General features: G+C 44.4%; 1 protein-coding gene and 1 pseudogene across 3 annotated transcripts in view; one reads left to right on the top strand and one right to left on the bottom strand.

Moving 5' to 3' along the window:
• agfg1a (ArfGAP with FG repeats 1a) overlaps positions 1 to 6,059 on the top strand; it is an 85,610-nt gene extending 79,551 nt beyond the window's left edge. For all 3 annotated transcript variants that reach the window (XM_070883881.1, XM_070883880.1, XM_070883882.1), the window contains 3 exons: positions 4,378 to 4,536; positions 4,638 to 4,732; positions 5,409 to 6,059. In XM_070883881.1, coding sequence (XP_070739982.1) covers positions 4,378 to 4,536; positions 4,638 to 4,732; positions 5,409 to 5,468 — 314 coding nt within the window. In that variant the 3' untranslated portion in view covers positions 5,469 to 6,059. The remainder of the gene's footprint in view (positions 1 to 4,377; positions 4,537 to 4,637; positions 4,733 to 5,408) is intronic.
• A 1,761-nt stretch (positions 6,060 to 7,820) lies between these two features.
• LOC139266303 (thiamine transporter 2-like) lies at positions 7,821 to 18,228 on the bottom strand (annotated as a pseudogene).
• Positions 18,229 to 20,893: the final 2,665 nt, after the last annotated feature.

The raw sequence follows: 20,893 nt of genomic DNA, 5'->3' as shown, positions 1-20,893 counted from the left end.
AGTTATTGTATAGTTAGATTTGTTATTGTATAAAAGCTAGGGCCAAGCCTAACAACTTTAGAAAAGCAAACCTTGAACCTCTGCGAAGAACTCGAGTGGGGTTTAAGTGAGAAGAATGTGAAAGATTTCATTTTCTTGTTTTTAATTATCATGAAAAGTATGAAGACGTAAATAAACTTTGTCACTAAGATCGAGACTACTTTCAGATTTTTTCCTTTCCCCTTGCACGTCAATTCAGATATCCCCAAGGTTCCCCTGCCCTAGCATTCAACCTGCATCTTTCTTTGGTTTCTCTCCGACCTTCCCTTATGCCCTCTCTGAGCTCATGTTGCCCATGAGACTCCCCTCCTGCGCTCTGGACTCCATTCCCATTAAAATTCTGATCACCCAACTTCTCTTCCTGACCCTCTTGCTAGCAATAGCTTCTGAACCTGCCCCCACACTGTTACCTCTTGAGTTCCCCCAAAGATGTATCCTTGCCCTTTCCTCTTCCTTATCTACATGCTGCCCCTTAGCGACATCATCTGGAGGCAAGGGGTCAGGTTCCACATGTACACTGACAACACTCATTTCTACCTCTCCTCCACCACTCTCGATCCCTCCACTACTTCTGTGTTGTCAGAGTCTGACATCCAGACCTGGATAAGCCGCAATTCCCTCTAGTTAAACTTCGGAAAGACTAAAGCCATCATCTTTGTCCCTCCCCTCCCCAGCCACAAATCAGTGCCCTCACCATCATTCCGTTCCCCTTCTCGGCCATTGTCTCGGATTGAACCGGACTGTTCTCAATCTGAGCTTCCAACCCCATATCTCTGTCACATACTTCACTTCTGTGGCATCGCCTGCCTTTGCCCCTACCTCAGCCCATTTGCTGCTGAAAGCCTCATCTGTGCTTTTGACTATTCCAGTGCACTCCTGACCTGTTAATATTTTAGGAATTCCATAAACATAGGAGCTGTAACTGTTAATGTGAAGGATGCCATAAAGGAACAAATGTTAACATGAAATCAGCGACCATTTTATCAGTCTGTATCGAAAAAGCACAGAAGCCTAAAGGAGTTGTCAACTTGGGTTTAGAAGCAATAGGTCACACTTTACTACTGTGATGGATCTTTTTGAAGAGGTAATTAAACCACTGGATATTTCAGAAAGTATTTGATAAAGTTCCACATATGCAGTTTTTAGAAATGTTGAAGCTCATGAAGGTAATGGCAAATCTAGCTGGATTGAAAACTGGTTTTGCAATCAAAAATAATTGGAGAAAACTCAGTCTGGGGCACTGACTTTCAGTCTTGTTCACGTTGTTTGTAATATTTATTGAGAGAGAATTACTTGTAACAATATTTACTGATGACCTCAAGCTATGCAGCTAGTAGATCCGAATGTGGGAGATAAAATAGCATTTGTTCTAGACTAAATAAACTAATAGGTTACAGAACAACCGAGGATTTTCCTCCCTCTAGTGTCCTCCCCTCCTATCCAGAAATACAGAATCATGCTACGGTACAGTTCCTCCGCTGCCAGCATGTCTCTGGTGCCTCGCTTGTCTGTAAATGTTTAAAGTGATTGTTTATAGGCTGTTTGACTGTGCAAGGTATCTCAAGCTAAACCTGATCCTAACCACTGGTACACATTTCCAGCAAGATCCCTCACATCCTGATGAGGAATGAGAATGTTGACTGGATTTTCACCTCCTCAGTCCAGAGCAGGTCAAGCAGCAACTGTGGAGAGAGCAGCCAAGTTCACATTTTTGGGTGTGGACCAATTTCAGGACTGGAAATTGGAGTAGTTTTATCACTATAATAATATTTCTTTGTGTTAGAATGTATAAGCTAAAACATCTTGCAACAACATCTGGTTTGAGGTGATGGTCATTTCCCTGGACCCTTGGCAGTCAAAGGGTTAATTATCCTGTACTTGCCATGGGAGAATTCTCGTATGAGATTATGTACTATTGCTTCACAACACCATGTATTGCTATGCCGAAACCCTTCGCCTAGCCACTGCTTTTAAATGCCCTTAATCTTTTCTGCATGGAAAGCATCTGAGACATCAAGAATTTAAGAAAACTGTGTTTTTTTTTTTAATCTGGCATAACTCCTGCGCTGCTGACAACTATTATGAGCCTAAGAAACTTAGTTGAAGCTGTATTGCTTTTATGTTGAATCTAATAGTCACCGCTTGTTATAAATTGAAAGTCGTCTGTAGCTCAACTTGTACATGCTTGAAGGGACAAAGTAATCTAATTTAGAAATAGGCTCCAGTCTTTTAGTAAATTATAATTTTAAAGTCCCTGTGTCAGTGGTTAATTGAAGACCCAATTTCTGTGAAACCCTCTCTTTACTGGAGCAGTGTAGTTATTTAGCTCGCTGCACGCTAGCTGGTGTTTTGAGAATGGTAAATAATTACTACTTTTCTGTAACTTTTGTGGCTGTTCTTGAGGGCTTTTAGGAACTTTGCGCACTCGAGCAATTCCACACGCTCGTTTTGGTAGGTGCCAGCACTTTGTTTGATACTAGGCTAAATTAAGAATGGCTTTCTGTTACACTTTCTAATGACTAGCCAACACATCCAGGTGTTTTTTTGCTCCTATTCTTGGGATGTGGGCGCTGCTGACAAGGCAGACATTTGGTTCCCGTCCCTCGTTTTCCTGAGAAGGTGGTGCTGGGCTGCCTCGTTGTTGTTCGTTGCAGTGGTTTAATGCACTTCAGAGCGTAGTTAAGAGCCAATAGTCCCAATGTGTGCCTAGAGTCACATACAAGCAGAACCAGGTTAAAAACAGCAGGTTTCTTTCCCTAAAGGACATTAGTGAATCAGTTGGGTTTTTGCAACAATCCAACAGCTTTGTGGTCACTTTTTCTGCTACCAGCTTTTTAGTTCCTGATATTTTAACTGAATTTAATTTCACATACTGCCAGGGTGGGATTTGTATTTGCGTTCTCTGGATTATTAGTCCAGTAACATTCCAACTACACCACGTACCCAGACTTCAAGGCAAAGAAATAACTTTAAAAATCTATAAATGGTTTGATACTCATTCGTACCCATGGTGTTCCTGCACTCACAAAAAAATTTATTATCAATGTTTTTTAAGATGGATATTTGATGGCTTGAGTGCTCATACTTCCTATACTGGATATTTTAAAATGGTTTCATTTTAATGTGTATTTAAGATGGTTGTTTCAAAAACTGTGCATATATAGTTTTTTCGGTCTCTTTTGTAGCTCAACATATTGGCCCAGATTTTGCAGTCAGTAGCAAAGTGACAGCGAACTGACCTCAAAGAAAGCCGCCCACAAAGATCTAGTGATCTCTGGCGTGGATTTCACCTTTCCTGGCATTAATTTCATTCTGGCACCACCTATACGGGATCTCCAGCATCCAGCAAAAGTGATGCCATCAAGCTGGCCAAGCAGCCAATCACATTGAAGAATTCTCACTGACAGCAAACAAAGTAAAATGTAGATTATAATTTACTTTTTAACCATTTTACAGAGAGCAAAATAAAGATTAGACAATACACGTGGGATTAAGGTAGAAGCTGAAATATCAAACTTGAAACATTTTTTTAATTAAAAACCTATAGAATTTTTAACATAATGGAGAAATTTGACATTCTACAAATATAAAATTAGTTTTTCAGGGCCAGAGAGGTTGTTCAGCAATCATTATGATTTAGTACACCATTAAAAACTCAGTTACACATCATTTATCAAGGCGTAACTTTTTCAGGGGGTGGGGTTTTACAGCAAGATTAAAGCGTTAAAAAATGGAAGTTCACGTCGATTCAAGTGATTTCTAAAGATTTCAGCCTATGGGGACTTCAACAGCACACCCTGTGGAGGAGCAGGGAATCACTGTGACAGCAACTTCCGGATTTCCACGTTCAACTACGCATGTGTGGACACCAGTAGTTGCTGTCAGTTTTACAGATTAATGACGGTGAGCGTTGACCATTTCACCGTCATTGCAGCTTCAAAATCCGGGCTATTGTGTTGAGTACGTGCTGTGTTTTGTAACAGAATCAACATCCATGCTCACCCACGACATTGTGATTGCAATCCCTTTTAAAGTGTTATATATGTAAACCTGTAATTACCATGTCTAACCACCAGAGGGCTTATCCCCTGGAGTCCCAAGGGATCCCACAATCCCTTGGGAGCACCTGTATATAAGGAGGCCTCACAGGCTGGAGAGGCGCTCTGAGATCTGCAATAAAGGACTATGGTCACACCTTACTTTGAGCTTGCAGTATCTAGTCTGACTCTTTATCCAAGACATAACAAGAAATGTCTACTATAAAGGCTTCTGTATGCTGTAAACTGTGTTTTTAAACTATCAGTTAATTTGGATTGAATTGTTTTCTTTTCTCTGTAGCAGTAAGCTTTGGAACAGCATCAATGAGTATGCCCACTCTGTTTGCCACTCCAGCCGGATATACTCTTCCCACCAGTTTCAGTGGTGGTTTTCAGCAGCCAGTTTTACCTGCCCCCGTGACCTTTCCTCAGCACTCTGTCTTTCCACAGCAACCAATGGGTAATACTAATAGAGCTTCTCGTCAACCTGTGCTTTTTGTTTTCCAATTATAAGCTCCACTCTCGTTAAATCTCTTGCCTCTTTTTTTTTTATTTCTTCAGGTGGAGGTTTCGGTTCATTTGGACAACCAAAGCCTATGGTCATGCCGTATGGTCAACCAATGGGAGCATCTGCAGGATCTAGTAATCCATTTCTGGTAACTTTTTTTATGTGTGTGTATTTTTTTAATGATTTTCTCTTGTCTTGCATCCCGACAAAAATCTTCTCTTAACAGTGGGAAATTCCTTGTTTCTTTATGTTCAAAAAGGTGCCTCCAAATTTCTGGACCCATAAAAGGGCAGATATAATTTAATGTGAAGTGTTGAGTGTCAGTTCATGATCTAAAAATCTGAATTCCAATGTCCTTGTAAAGTTTTTAAGGGATCTTGGGTCAGTGAGTTGTATGTAATCTGTTGTTAACTGGACATTTGTAGAGATAATGTATGAAATTGTTCAACAAAAGTCTGCAGCATACTGTGAATATAATTCGATAATTATGGTAATGGCAGCGAATTAAAGAAGACTGTTGGTGCAGGTGGGGCTGCTTTGAGGCATGATGGTGGCGGTACAATGAGAAGTAGTATTTGTCAAGTATTGAGGTGTTGTGTTTGTTTTAGAGAGTACTGTACTTACACAAACAGACAAGCTGTACATGGATGTACAGACACGGCCTATGCCCAAACCTGCCACTTTTGTTGACTTAGCTTCCAGGAGGGTAATCTGGCATGTTTACTCTGAATCTTGCAATTCATTTTAAGTAAACTATTCTGTGCACATTACAGTTAAAAGCAACACAAATTCATTGTCCTTTTTTTCCGTTCTCCTCCATATAGGCTGGAACTCCAATGGGGCAGTTTCCAACAGGAAGCTCTTCAACCAACCCGTTCTTGTAGCCCGATTGGTTCCTGTCAGGAGTGTGAGGTCAGTGCGTGACATCTCCAGACCTCTTACACAGTTGCATTGGTCACTGATCTTAGCTTTAAACACAAGTCTCTAAAGCCTGTATTTTGTATAAAACGGGGTAATATATGCAGACAGGAAGGCCTTCCTCCTGTCCTTTATTTAACCATTATTTGCAAGAAGGTTCAAGATGTAGCCATATCGTGTATATTGAAATGGGCTAATGTTAAGTTATTGCAAATCCTACCTTTCATTGCTCTGCAGTACTGTACATATTTTTTCTTAGAAATTTAGCTATTTGTGCAAATCGGTATTTGTAATTTAACACATTTATGTTAATGTGAAATGTTACTGAGCAAAAAGAATCATCAGTAAGATTGCTGTATCTATAAGGATGAAATCGCTACGACATCGTTGGCCTTTTATGTTCTGGTTTTGAATTAAACTAGAAGTTTTATTAATTTGGTAACTTAAAAATAAAGGGTTTTTTTCTCAGAGGAAAATGCTCTTATTTATATTGAGTATGTAGAAAACTGTACCTCTACCTAATAACGGAGATCATGTTTTGCTACAAAGTTTGCAATTGACAAAATAAAAAGAATATTAGTAAAAATGTCCATGGAGATTCATTTTAAACATGTAATTACTGTATTGTTGCATTTTTCCATTACATATCGAATCATAGTAGTTAGAATACAACTCATTTTACCTGTGCCCGTGTTTCTTCAAGTGGGGTTATCTATTCCCATTCCATTTCTTTGCCTTGTCCTCATACATTTTTATATTCCCCTTTTCAAATATTTATCTAGTTACTAAATTTCAAAAGTACTTAATTAGCTGTGAATGCTTTGGTACATCCAAAGTATGGGAAAGGTGCTATATAAATACAAACTCTCGCTTTCTTCCATTCCCTGTCAAATAATGCTATAGTCTGTCTTAATATCCACTTGTAGTAAACCATTCTATGATGTGACAACTTGTGGATACATTTTTTCACTATTTGCCCCATCCAATCCGTCCACTCGCTGCCCCATCAGGCTACTCTCAATAAGTAAAGTGATGGAAGGCGTCGTCAACAGAGCTACCAAGCGGCACTTACTCACCAGTAACCTGCTCACTGATGCTCAGTTTGGGTTCCGCCAGGATCAGTTGGCTCCAGAACTCACCTTGGTCCAAATGTGGGCACGAGCAGAATTCCCGAGGTAAAGTGGGAGTGGCTGCCTTTGATAGCAAGGCAGCACTTGGCTAAAGTGTAGCACCAAGGTGCCCTAGTAAAACTGAAGTCACTGGGAAACAGCGGGGGGGGCGGGGAAGTCTCCAGTGACTGGAGTCATACCTGGCATGCTGCCTGACCACCTGAGATTTCCAGCATTTTCTGTTTTTATTCCCGATTCCAGCATCCGCAGCATTTTGCTTTTGTTTTTTTTTTATAAAAGAAGATGGTTGTGGTTGTTGGTGGCCAATCATCTCAGCCCCAGGGTGTTTCTCAGGGTAGCATCCTAGGCCCAACTATCTTCAGCTACTTTATCAATGATCTTCCCACCATCAGAAGTGGGGCAGTTTGTGGATGATTGCAGTGTGTTCAGTTCCATTTGCAATTCCTCAGATAATGAAGTCCATGCCTGCATGCAGCAAGACCTGGACAACATTTTAAGCTTGGGCTGATAACTGGCAAATAACAATCGTCCCAAGCAATGACTATCTCCAACAAGAGAGCTAACCACCTCCTTGACACTCAGTGCCATTACCACTGCCGAATACCCCAACATCAACATCCTGGAGACGCCATTGGCCAGAAACTCAACTGGACAAGGCACATAAATACCATGGTTACTCGTGCCAGTCAGAGGCTGGGTATTCTGTGCTAAGTGGCACACTTCCTTAACTTTCCAAAACAAGAGAATTTCCCTCCCCTCCCTCTAAATTTTGCCCGTTCCCCTCCACTGCAGCACATCTAATGAGGATTGGTGGAAAAATAAAAACAAATGTTGAAAGATTTACTACAGGTTGAGTGTCCGAAATCTGGAAACCTCGGGATCGAGGCCGCTCTGCATTCCGGGTATTTCCGGATTTTGGAACGTCTTTGCCTGGGCCGAGGTAAGGGGGTGAGGTCGGCCCGCCAAAGAGGGGGGGGGGGGCGGTGGGGGTGCGCGGCGGGGCGAAGTCTGGCCAGGGTGAGGTTGGGCCGGGGTGGGTGAAGTCGGGCTGGAGGTCGGGCCACCAAGGGCCGGAGCGAGGGGGTGGGGGGGGGGGGGGAGAAAGAGTCCGGATTTCGGAACATTCCGAATTTTGGAACTCCGGATTCCGGACGCTCAACCTGTACTTCACATTTTAACAAAAAATCTTCAGAACTGTTCTGTAATTTCTATATCATTTCTGGACAGTGAGGGGTTTCCATTGATCTCTGATCCCACTTGTCTCTTTCCTTTCCATCCAGTTTGAATAAAAGTGTAGATTGCTGTGATGAGGAAAAATCCTGCTATTCCTGCAAAGTAACTCCCATAAATAAGAACCTGCAAAAATAAAACCCAAGTGTTTAGTTTGTTGCTGGTTACTCTGGACGCTGATGAATTTTGTTCAGTATGAAGTTTACAACCATCGTCAAAAAATAGATCTAATAACCAGTTACAAAATCCCCAAGAGACCATGCTTCACTGCCCACTTATTTCCTGTAGTATTTAGGGGACAGGATATTACTGGGTGAAACAGCATCTTTATTATCCCCCTCTCCACTTTGCTGGAGATGTGGGGGTTAATGTGTTGCAGTGTCAAGTCTCAGCAAATTCTACATGATGCCTTGATTGCCTAGTCGTCTGTAGAGGGCAGTACCCTCTACAGGCTAAGCAGGAACCAGATGGCACTGCCTGTTGCTTAACCAAGTCCAGGTGCCACTGTTATATGGTGCAACAGGCTCGATCTGACATTGCCTCCATTCCATGCAGGCTACTTGTGATTCTGCCCAATTACTCAAAACAGGTTTTCCCAATAACTTTCCAAGCTGTGCCTGTTTGCATATACTTTTAATTCTTGTGCACGATTATTTTTTTTTGAATGTACAATAACGGAAGTGCGAGAGCTGTAAAAATGTTTGATTCAAACATGATAATTAACCCACTATCGCAACTGAATGAAGCAACGTTTCTGATAAGGCAGCAATTGGCAGCAAATACACGTGTACATATACTGAATTCACCTGGGTGGTGATGTCCAAACCAAGGCCTCTTGAATCTACTACAACAATGGTCAGAATGGTTTGAATTGCCAGGGCCACAGAGGTGTTTACTCCAAACGTTAGTGCATGGTGTCCCGTGTTCAGGTCAACTGCTATCTGGCACCTGCATTTAGAAAATATCTTTTTATATTTTAAATGCCCATGCTTTTTAGGGATTTTTTTTTAAAGTCGGTATTTTTATCCATGCAAACATTGAAGCTAATACCATATATTAGATCATATCAATAATTGCTTACTTGCAACAGGGCTAATTGCCTAAATCAAATTTTGTCTGGAGAGATTCAAGTGAGGATTCATACAGTGTATGTTCCCGGGGCTTACAAAACAGACTGTTATGAAGAAAATAGGATTTATTTTCCAGTACCACATATCACATGTCAGTTGGGAGAATTTTCCAAGTAATAGTGATAGAAGAAATTCAAATTCCAATGCTTTACTTCTGGCAAATTGGCAATGGTTAAATTCGATATAACCAAGATACAATTTGAAACTAGCATTCTACTCTGTAAAATTGGATTTGCAAGAAAAGAGGAATTTAAAATAAATCAATTGACTGACTGGGCTGGGACTAAAAGTAAAATCTTGACTTTTTGGGTGAAATTTCCTCTCTCGATCAGCAAGTCCCAGGCTCCGATAGGGCTAAGTATTTTGTTCATAAGGACAGTCTCTCAATTAGGTGAAAGCCAGTTCAATAAAAAGTCTGTGGGTTTGATTCTAAGCCTGACTTTTCTTTTTAAATCGTTATTTTTTTTGTGAAATTCTTTACTTTCATTTTAAGCAGCTCCACTAAGGTAGAGTTACAGTATCATACTCACGTTGCTATGGTAATCAGCAGCATGTAGGAGCCCTTGAACACAACATAACAAGCGTAACAAACCCAGATATTGTTTGACAAAGCCATGGCATATAAAACACCGCTATTTGCTGCTGAAAAGATTGCCAGTGCCAGTTCTCCCCAGATTGCCAAATCCAGCTTTATATATCCAATGGCAAAGGAGGTAGCAGCACCTGAAGAGGAGAATGAGAAGCAACACTGGGGTTGTCTAATTACAACCAGAAGTCAAATGAGTTAGTTTATAAGATTATTTTCATCCCTTCTAACCTATTTTAACTGATGGTAGATTATTTGCCGCAGATAAAGTTTTCTTTCTTGGTTTTTAAGTCTCCACACACAATCTGAAATTCTATCTGTTCTGAAACAAAAATCTGGTCGGAGCGGTATGGCTTTAAGGAAATTGCACCTCCTGCATCAAGTGAACTTCCCCACAGTCTCATTTTGGGGCTTTCTTTGCTGAGAAGAGGCAATTGCAAGATCTACGAGACCAGCGAGGCCAATGAAACACATCAGTAACAATATAATTTGGTGCACGACAAGTTCCAATAATGGTAGTAAGTAACGAATAAAAAAAAAATGAGCCACCATTTAAAACTAGTGAGGCACCGTTACAAGTTACACCAGATCAACAACAGAAGAGCCGTTTGTAGTTGGAAGTTGAAACTAGGAAAAATGTATCTATGGCAATTAATCTCTTACAAATCTCTGGACTATTCGGTCAATGTCTAGGATACAATCTGTAAAGATACCAAAGTAATACAGAAAGCAGGAGTATATCTCTCAGGTCTTTACCTTCAGGCCACAATCCAGTTAATTAATATTTAAGTGTACCAAATTAGCAGTGGGACGGCCTGCACCCAATCTCTGAAAGCGTTGATCCCAGTGCCAAATTTGTGGGGCCCATTTCTTTTTAGGCACCCGGGCAGGCATTAGGCCCCTTGAATAGGTTAATGGATCTCGTACACAAATTGGTCACCTCATGAGCGGGGCAGGAGTCGAGATTCTTCAGTGGCCCTGGCAGCCGTCAATCAAAGGTAAGATTTTGAATTTATTTTCAAAAATACATTCCTATGGAGCCAGGAGGAGCAGGATTAAAATCCCCCATCCCCATTGCCCGCTTTAATTCCCCTCATGGGACTTACCTGAGGACTGCCGCCTGCAAGGCCGGTGACCCAAAATTGGTTTCTCCTGTGGGCCAAGCTACCTTGTGGAAATGTAGAAACATAGAAAATAGGTGCAGGAGTAGGCCCTTCGAGCCTGCACCACCATTCGATAAGACCATGGCTGAACATTCAACCGGCAGCTCGCCCCGGGTATGTCGATGAGGCCCAAGGAACAATTTAATCAATCCTAGGGTCTTTTGCTTTGGTGGGCATCGCCACTGCAGGGCCGAGTCTAGGCCCAAAATCAGGCCTAGGCAAATTTCTACCACTTTAATGGTTCTTAATAATGCTGGACAATCATCAAACATACTGGTAAGCTTCAACTGGCACAGGGAAACTCCACTCTCCCTGGGCTGATTAGCTCTTGTGTTTTCAGCTCATACGCTGACACTGAAATTAACATTAATATCACACTAATAAAGGTTTACTAGTGTATTATTAACCCTGAATAACTAAAATACACACTTAAAACAAAACTTTAAATATAAATCAAAATATATTGAAAATTACCCCCGAAATTTCTGTCTGCTCTACTTTTTCCTCTCCTTCTCTCACAATTTGATTTTAATTTTTTTTTAAATTTCTCACCTAACCCTAAGCTTGTTCTCCAACTCCTTTAAGTCCTTTTACCTGGCTAGTTCTATCAATGTTGGAAGTGGAAACAATTTGCAAAGGTTTACTGGCCAGAAATAGCACTTTTCATGATTTTATTTTGCCAATCCAAAGCCCATAGTCTTGACTTGATTACATCATAGATATGGTTAGGTAAATTCCTGATCAGTAAACATCATCAAAACATGAGAGTGGCAGTGAAACAATGGTTAAATTTGAGCTCCGGGCATGAAATGTGCAAACTCATCAGTGATCAGCTCAACCCAATAGCACCCAGATGAGTGAACATCACTCTGGTATGGTAAGAGCTATTTCTAAATACAAGTGAATAGTCTCAGCTTTAGATGTTGTTGTACTTTGTTTTTCCGTGCAATCAATTTGATACCACCATAAAATATCTGATAGTTAAACCACTGCTTTAACAGAACATTTTGTTTCCTTATATTGGTCCTGAATTTGCAGTATGCGTCATACTGCCTTTCAAATTGACCGTAAGGTTAAATCCCGAACTTGCGATCTGTCATGTTCCGACTGCTCATAGGCTTCGCTGCGTCCTTCACCATCTCATACGAATGAACATGCTGGTGAAAAGTTGGGCTAATTGCCCGCCTACTGCAAGGTAATTACACTGAACATTTTGAAGTCTGGTGCAAACAGGTGCAGGAAGCACCGAATTTTGGTTTCATGCGGCCCAAGTTTGCCCCCAGGGTTAGAACGGCGCACCTCCGTGTGGTGTGCCAAGTTTTTAGAACAGAAACGGCGCCTATTATTTACCTTGGTATTCTCCCCGCAGTCCGGTCAATCCAGGCCCTTGGCGCAGCGCAGCAGAACTCATGTGCGCGCATGTGCAGTAGCTCCTCGCAGCCTGAATCTGTGCAGGCTGTGTGGGAGGGGCCCGGAGAACACCGCCCCTAGCCCTGGCCGAATGGGCTCACTGGGCATTGAAGATCGGAACTCGGGCTTCCCTCCCATTCAGCTTCCCCCCCCCCTCCCTCACTTCCGTTCAGGCCCCCCCCCCCCACTCCCGTTTAGTTCCCCCCTGTTCAGTTCCCCCCCCCCCCTCCCGTTCAGCTCCCCCCCCCCTCCCTCCCGTTCAGCTCCCCCCCCCTCCCGTTCAGCTCCCTCCCGTTCAGCTCCCCCCCCCTCCCTCCCGTTCAGCTCCCCCCCCCTCCCCCCTGTTCAGTTTCCCCCCCCCTCCCTCCCGTTCAGCTCCCCCCCCTCCCTCCTGTTCAGCTCCTCCCCCCTCCCTCCCGTTCAGCTCCCCCCCCCCTCCCTCCCGTTCAGCTCCCTCCCATTCAGCTTCCCCCCCCCTCCCTCACTCCCGTTCAGCTCCCCCCCCCTCCCTCCCGTTCAGCTCCCTCCCATTCAGCTTCCCCCCCCCCCCCTCCCTCACTCCCGTTCAGCTCCCCCCCCCTCCCTCCCATTCAGCTTCCCCCCCCCCCCTCCCTCACTCCCGTTCAGCTCCCCCCCCCCCCTCCCGTTCAGCTCCCCCCCCTCCCTCCCGTTCAGCTCCCCCCCCTCCCTCCTGTTCAGCTCCCCCCCCCCCTCCCGTTCAGCTCCCCCCCTCCCTCCCGTTCAGCTCCCCCCCCCTCCCTCCCGTTCAGCTCCCCCCCCTCCCTCCTGTTCAGCTCCCCCCCCCCCTCCCGTTCAGCTCCCCCCCTCCCTCCCGTTAAGCTCCCCTCCCTCCTCCTCTCCCCCTCCCTCCTCCACCTCCTCCTCTCCCCCTCCCTCCCTCACCCCTCCTCTTCCCCCTCCCTCCCCTCCACCCCCTCTCTTCGCCCCACCCCTCGCTGTCAGAAACACAGATACTGACAGAGAGAGAGAGAGAGACACTGGGGGTGGGGTGGGGGGGCCCAACATGCTGTTGGAGGCTCCTGGTGCTGCAGTCGGTGAGTAGAAACGTAATTTTTTTTTTTTTTGATTGATTTATTGGTTGATTTATTGATTTATTTATCATTTATTATTGATGATGGCTCTTTATTTGTAAAAGTGAAGTGTTTAATGTCTGTAAACTTCCTCCCCTCACCCCCATCTCTCGTTCCCTACGCCTGATTTATAACTCGAGGCAAGGTTTTTCTGAGCGTACAAAAATCTTCACTTATTCCATTCTAAGTTAGTTTGGAGTAAGTTTTCGCTGCCTAAACTTGCAAAACAGGCGTAAGTGGCTGGACACACATTCCCTTTTGGAAAAAAAATCTGTTCTAAAATGAAACTATTCTAACTCACTAGAACTGGAGCAAACTAAATGATGAGACTTGCAATTTCTAAGATGCTCCATTCTAAATTAGTTGCTCCAAAAAAATAGGAGCAACTCGGGCCGATACTTGAGCCCATGAACTCTACATTTTCTTTACAGCTGTCTTCCATTTGGTTAATCCTAACGGTTTAGTGTCGATGCTTGATTTAGTTAATGTGAGTGAACTGCGGGGTTTTCATGCACATATATTATTTTTTTTAACTCAAAAAGAAAGAAAAAGAGAACTGGGACAAGGGGATTAAATGAGAATAAGGGGATAAAAGTAATAGACAACTAGTTCATTTCACATCGCACTCACTACACATTGTTTACTGGTGCCATACCATAGGTAAATATGTATTTTCAATTATTTGCTGCCATTGGACAGGTGTAGCTTTTTATTTTATTCAGGGTATTCTGATTTTGATCTTTTCCCTTTTCTATCTGCTATTACATAAGAAACAGGAGCAGGAGTAGGCCATTTGGCCCCTTGAGCCTGCTCTGAATTCAATGAGATCATGGCTGATCTGATCTTGGCCTCAACTCCATTTCCCTGCCCGCTGCTTCTGATTTGTTATGAAAGGTTGACTCATTTCACATCATAAGCTGCTTCAAACTGCCTACTGTTTGGCTGGTACCTGGATGGTGCACTGTCTCCAGTCTCCCAGTGCTTTCCTGGTTTAATATTACCACAGGACTCCCCTGAACCAACCTCATGTTCATCTTTGCTGATGCTTTTACAGTACATGACCTCTTTTTAATTACTTTCATTACAACATCTCCTCCCTTAATCACTCTCATATACTTATGATGACGTCAGAGAAGAGAAATAAATTACATTAATAGTTGCTTATTTTAATAAAGAGGATGATTATTATTCAACTTACCCACCAGGTTCGACACTGATTCTGCACCACCATTATACACCATAGCATTTTGCGATGGCTCAGCATAATCCCATAGCGCCTGCACATAACTCAGAATCTGATAATAGCCACAAGTGGCCAACACCCACCAAGTGGACCAACAGAGGAGTTGTGGAGAGGAGTAGCATTCTTTGAAATCAGACCACAGTTGACGGAACACCTTGAACTCGCTATGATGATCTATTGCCTTTGCCAGGCCATCCACATTCTGTCTAAGCACCTCTTCATCCGCCATTACAGGTAATTGTGACAATGTTGTTGTATCCAGATTGTTTTGGGGACTAATATTTTCAGACGTTGGCTGGACAGCTTCAGTTGATGGTGAACCTTGGATATTTTCAGCCTCTTCCCTGTGGAAAAATATGCTTCCCTTGGGCATTGGCAGGAGAATGGAAGTTAGGAAAGCTACGGACACTGAAACCAGTGAAATCACATTCAGATAGAAATAAGAGACATTCCCAACAGAGACTAAAACTTGGCCCAGAACTGAACCCAAGGTTTGTCCAACCAATGTGACACTCCGACAGTAACTCGTCACTTTTTGATAGTGCTCAGAACTAACAACGCTGTAAATATAAGAGTAATAAGCCACATTGGTGGCAGCCACCATGCCATAGACAAAGAACACAAACTGCATAACTAAAACTCCTTGTCCAAAGATGATTATAATGAAATTAATAATTAAGATAAGTCCATGAAAAACTATGACTGGTTTATGTCTTAAATAATCTGTGAGCAAGAAGACAGGAATTAACATTACCAAGCAAGAGTATGTCCAAACAGGCAATATTTCATGCATAACCTGAAAGTGAATAGAAAAATAAGTACAAGGATCCATTAAAAAGAAAAAAAAACACAAAATAAAAATAAAACTAACAAGACATAATACAATGTCCAAATATGGCTAACTTACACAAATGGACAATGGGCTCAATTTTCCCCAGTGATTTGCGCCGTTTTTTTGGAGCAGGCCGCTTTTTTTTGGCCTAAGTTTAAAAAAAAAAAAAAATCCAGTTTCCCCGATCAATTTGCACCAGCGTAACTCAGATAATTAAGTTTTTTTTAAGGTATTTTTTTTTCAGCAAAAGGGGGCGTAACCTGCCACCCGCGGCAATTCTGGCCATTTCGGGAAGTTTGGCCAGCTGAGAGTTGCTCCAGTTCTGTTTAAGCCAGCGTATGTGGCCTCTGCAGAAAAGCCTTCTGGAGAGTTAAGGAAATCAGTGCAGGTAAGTGCAGCAGATGCCCGGACAGCATCTGCAGGAGAGGTTAGAAAGGGGGGGGGGGGTAGCCTTTCGGGGACCGGAAGAGAGGAGGCCATTCGGCCTGGGATAGAGGCAGGGGAGCAGACCAGGAGGTCATTTGGCTTGGGATAGGGGTGGGGGAGCTGACCGGCAGGTCACTTGGTTGGGGGAGGGGGAGAGAGCGGACCAGCAGGTCACTTGGTCAGGGCTAGGGGCAGGTGAGCGCACTGGGAGGCCCTTCGGCCTGGGATAGGGACAGGAATTGGCACCAGCATCGGGGGAGGAGAGGAGGAGGGAGGGGTGGGGGAGGGGAAGGGAAGGGAGGGAGGGAAGGGGGTGCTGCAATGTATTTTAATGTGTTGCGAGCTGGCTGTATGTTTCACTTTGCAGCCTCAGCCTACATTGTGTCCCTGGTTACTGTGACAACCCGATCCTTTTGACGCAGATCAAGGCTCCACACCCATAAGCAAGGACCGGTTAGGCTGCGCCAAAATGAAGAAATCCAATGGGGAAACTTAGAACATTTTTTTTTTGATGCAATTGGGCCCCAAAAAATGGGAGTAACTCTTCAAGTACGCCATAAAAAAGCTTTAGGGAAAATTGAGCCCCATATTTTGAATAATGTCTCCGGTATTTAATTTGATAGACGCAGTTGTATTTGCATTTTCAGAAGATATTATAAGTTGTCTCACAAGAGGCTTATTAGAAAAACCCAGGCGCATGGTATAAGAGGAAATGCAGCAACATCAACAGAAAGTTAATTACTAGATAGAAAAATGTTACATCCTTTGTGATGGAGAGGTTTTGGGTCAGAAGCCCAGCTCGGGGTCAAATAGGATGCAGGCTGGTTCAACCTCAGATAATGGTGGGGAGAGGAATGGAATCAGTGGCAAGAAAATATACAGTTTGTGGTGGGGGCTGAAGGCAATTGCTTTGGTCTTCCCAATGTTTAGCTGGGGGAAATTGTGGTTGATCCACCACTGGATGTCGGACAAGAAGTCTAACAGCACAAGGATGGAGGGGTGAACAGATGTGGGTGGAGCTGGGTATTGTCAGTGTACCTGTGGCCTCCTAATTTGTTGAACTATACAACCGAGATAAAGAAAGAAAGACTTGCATTTATATCGCGCCTTTCACGATCACGTATGTCTCAAAGCACTTTACAGGCAATTAAGTACTTTTGGAGTGTAGTTACTGTTGTAACCAAGAGGGTGGTGGCACAGGGATTGTCATCAGCCTGAGAGATGTGTAATATATCAAAGCATAATATATTTGTCAAAAGAATGTAAGAAAGATCTGCATATGTGCACTGAGAAAATCGGTACAACTATTCCTTCTACAGGTATTCAGTCCATTTACAGGGAATGTTTTTACAGAATTGTAGTTTATGGATGGAGTACATTGTCACTGCTGTATGTGTGCATGCTCGGCCCATGCAACGGAGCTGGTCTCCAGTCACCTTGGGTAACCCTTGCCACTGGACCCAGACCTAGCTCTGTCAAGCCCGTGTGGTGGCTGGTGTGCAACGGCCACCCCACGTTAAAAAAATCCACGCACAGGCATCTTCCACCCTTCAGGATGTAGTTCGGGATCTGGAATATTAGGTCCTTCATTAAAACACCTGTGAACTCATTCCTTTTTGGCGTGGAAGCAAGTCATCCTCGCTTCGAGGGTCTGCCTGTGAGGATGACATTGTTTTTCATATCACACACTGTCTGCAGACTTCAGTCAGAAGGTTGTGATTTGTAGGATGAGGTTTTACTGTGACTGAAATGGACCTCGCAGCTTGCTTTCTTTTTGTAAACTGAGGGATCAGTAAAACTGAATACTTGCTGGCAAAACAATCATCTCGTCAATAAAATAAAGTTTTATCTGCCCTCAAACCTAAAAAGGGCATTCGGACTTAACAGTAATTAACGATATTTGAAGGAAAGCAGATGAAAGCTATTTTTGAAGGTTTGTTGGTGATTGGAAAAACAATTCTCAGTAAATTCAAATTTATTCAAAACATAAAACTTCAAGAACATATAAATCAAAATTACTCAGTGTCCAGCATTTGATGTTTTTAATAAATTGTATTGAATATGTTTTTCAATCAAACCTTCAGAAATACTTTCATCTAGACTTCTTCAAACTTTTATCTTCACTTTGTCCAGAAAACTGCAAGCTACAGTTCTCCTTAATGGCACTATTCTACACTCTATTCTACACTTTCTTAATGAAACACTTCTTGGATGGAAATCATAACATTTCTGTTACTCTATTAGGTTAATGATATGTGTGCAACAAAATATGATTATAACATTTAACTTTGCAGATTGGAAGTGCTTGTAGATACATACCATGGTTAAATTTTTATCGGGTCCAATTAGGTAAGCCACAAAAAAATGAATCTGTTGGCTTCATAGTTGAAAAAAATCCAACGATACACAGAAGCAGCGTGGGGTAAAACCATCCATTGCCTTGTGCTCCGTTCCAGCAACCTGTCGCTCGGCAGCATGGTGACATGGTGACTCTCTCTCCTGCGACAGTGGGAACTGGTGCTCTCCACTCTCTGTCCTGCGACAGTGGGAACTGGTGCTCTCCACTCTCTGTCCTGCGACAGTGGGAACTGGTGCTCTCCACTCTCTGTCCTGCGACCGTTGGAACTGGTGCTCTCCACTCTCTGTCCTGTGACCGTTGGAACTGGTGCTCTCCACTCTCTGTCCTGCGACCGTTGGAACTGGTGCTCTCCACTCTCTGTCCTGTGACTGTTTGAACTGGTGCTCTCCACTCTCTGTCCTGTGACCGTTGGAACTGGTGCTCTCCACTCTCCTGTGACAGTGGGAACTGGTGCTCTCCACTCTCTGTCCTGTGACTGTTGGAACTGGTGCTCTCCACTCTCTGTCCTGTGACCGTTGGAACTGGTGCTCTCCACTCTCCTGTGACAGTGGGAACTGGTGCTCTCCACTCTCTGTCCTGTGACCGTTGGAACTGGTGCTCTCCACTCTCTGTCCTGTGACCGTTGGAACTGGTGCTCTCCACTCTCTGTCCTGTGACCGTTGGAACTGGTGCTCTCCACTCTCTGTCCTGTGACCGTTGGAACTGGTGCTCTCCACTCTCTGTCCTGTGACCGTTGGAACTGGTGCTCTCCACTCTCCTGTGACAGTGGGAACTGGTGCTCTCCACTCTGTCCTGTGACAGTGGGAACTGGTGCTCTCCACTCTGTCCTGTGACAGTGGGAACTGGTGCTCTCCACTCTCCTGCGACAGTTTGAACTGGTGCTCTCCACTCTCTCACCTGCGACAGTGGGAACTGGTGCTCTCCACTCTCTCTTCTGTGACAGTGGGAACTGGTGCTCTCCACTCTGTCCTGTGACCGTTGGAACTGGTGCTCTCCACTCTCCTATGACAGTTGGAACTGGTGCTCTCCACTCTCTCTCCTGTGACAGTGGGAACTGGTGCTCTCCACTCTCTGTCCTGTGACAGTGGGAACTGGTGCTCTCCACTCTCTGTCCTGTGACAGTGGGAACTGGTGCTCTCCACTCTCTCTCCTGCGACAGTGGGAACTGGTGCTCTCCGCTCTCCTGTGACAGTGGGAACTGGTGCTCTCCACTCTGTCCTGTGACAGTGGGAACTGGTGCTCTCCGCTCTCCTGTGACAGTGGGAACTGGTGCTCTCCGCTCTCCTGTGACAGTGGGAACTGGTGCTCTCCACTCTGTCCTGTGACAGTGGGAACTGGTGCTCTCCGCTCTCCTGTGACAGTGGGAACTGGTGCTCTCCACTCTCACCTGTGACAGTGGGAACTGGTGCTCTCCACTCTCTCTCCTGCGACAGTGGGAACTGGTGCTCTCCACTCTCTCTCCTGTAACAGTTTGAACTGGTGCTCTCCACTCTCTCTCCTGTAACAGTTTGAACTGGTGCTCTCCACTCTCTCTCCTGTAACAGTTTGAACGGGTGCTCTCCACTCTCTCACCTGCGACAGTGGGAACTGGTGCTCTCCACTCTCTCTCCTGTAACAGTTTGAACTGGTGCTCTCCACTCTCTCTCCTGTAACAGTTTGAACTGGTGCTCTCCACTCTCTCTCCTGTAACAGTTTGAACTGGTGCTCTCCACTCTCTCTCCTGCGACAGTTGGAACTGATCCTCTCCACTCTCCCGTCCTTATATATATCAGTAATTAACTTTTAGCATTGTTGTTGCCAATTTAAGTGTATCTAAGGGTCAAGTCATGGCAGGAGAGCTCGGACATGTGTTATGCTCCTCCTCTACTATGTGGGAAGTCAGGAACACTTCCGGTGTCCCTGACGACTACGTGGGCGGGAAGTGTGTCCGCCTCCAGCTCCTGACGGACCGCATTGCGGAGCTGGAGCTGAGGGTGGCTTCACTCTGGAGCATCCATGATGCTGAGAATGATGTGAATAGCACATTTAGTGAGTTGGTCTTACCACAGGAAAAGGGTCCACAGCCAGATAGGGAATGGAAGACCAACAGGAAGAGCAGTACAGGGAAGCGAGTGCGGGGGTCCCCTGCGGTCATCCACCTGCAAAACAGATACACCGCTTTGGGTACTGTTGAGGGGGATGATTCATCAGGGGAGGGCAGCAGCAGCCAAGTTCATGGCACCATGGGTGGCTCTGCTGCACAGGACGGCAGGAAAAATTGTGGGAGAGCTATAGTGATAGGGGATTTGATTGTACGGGGAATAGATAGGCGTTTCTGCGGCCGCAACCGAGACTCCAGGATGGTATGTTGCCTCCCTGGTGCAAGGGTCAAGGATGTCTCGGAGCGGGTTTAGGACATTCTGAAAAAGGAGGGTGAACAGCCAGTTGTCATGATGCATATAGATACCAACGATATAGGTAAAAAACGGGATGAGGACATACGAGACGAATTTAGGGAGCTAGGAGTTAAATTTAAAAAGTAGGACCTCAAAAGTAGTAATCTCAGGATTGCTACCAATGCCACGTGCTAGTCAGAGTAGGAATCGCAGGATAGCTCAGATGAATATGTGGCTTGAGAAATGATGCAGAAGGGAGGGATTCAAATTCCTGGGACATTGGAACCGGTTCTGGGAGAGGTGGGACCAGTACAAACCAGACGATCGGCACCTGGGCAGGACCGGAACCAATGTCCTTGGGGGAGTGTTTGCTAGTGCTGTTGGGGAGGGGTTAAACTAATATGGCAGGGGGATGG

This window comes from Pristiophorus japonicus, chromosome 6 (assembly GCF_044704955.1).
Source record: "Pristiophorus japonicus isolate sPriJap1 chromosome 6, sPriJap1.hap1, whole genome shotgun sequence".
Taxonomy (NCBI): domain Eukaryota; kingdom Metazoa; phylum Chordata; class Chondrichthyes; family Pristiophoridae; genus Pristiophorus; species Pristiophorus japonicus.
The sequence above is the reverse complement of the archived record's forward strand: the minus strand, read 5'-3'. Positions and strand labels throughout refer to the sequence as shown.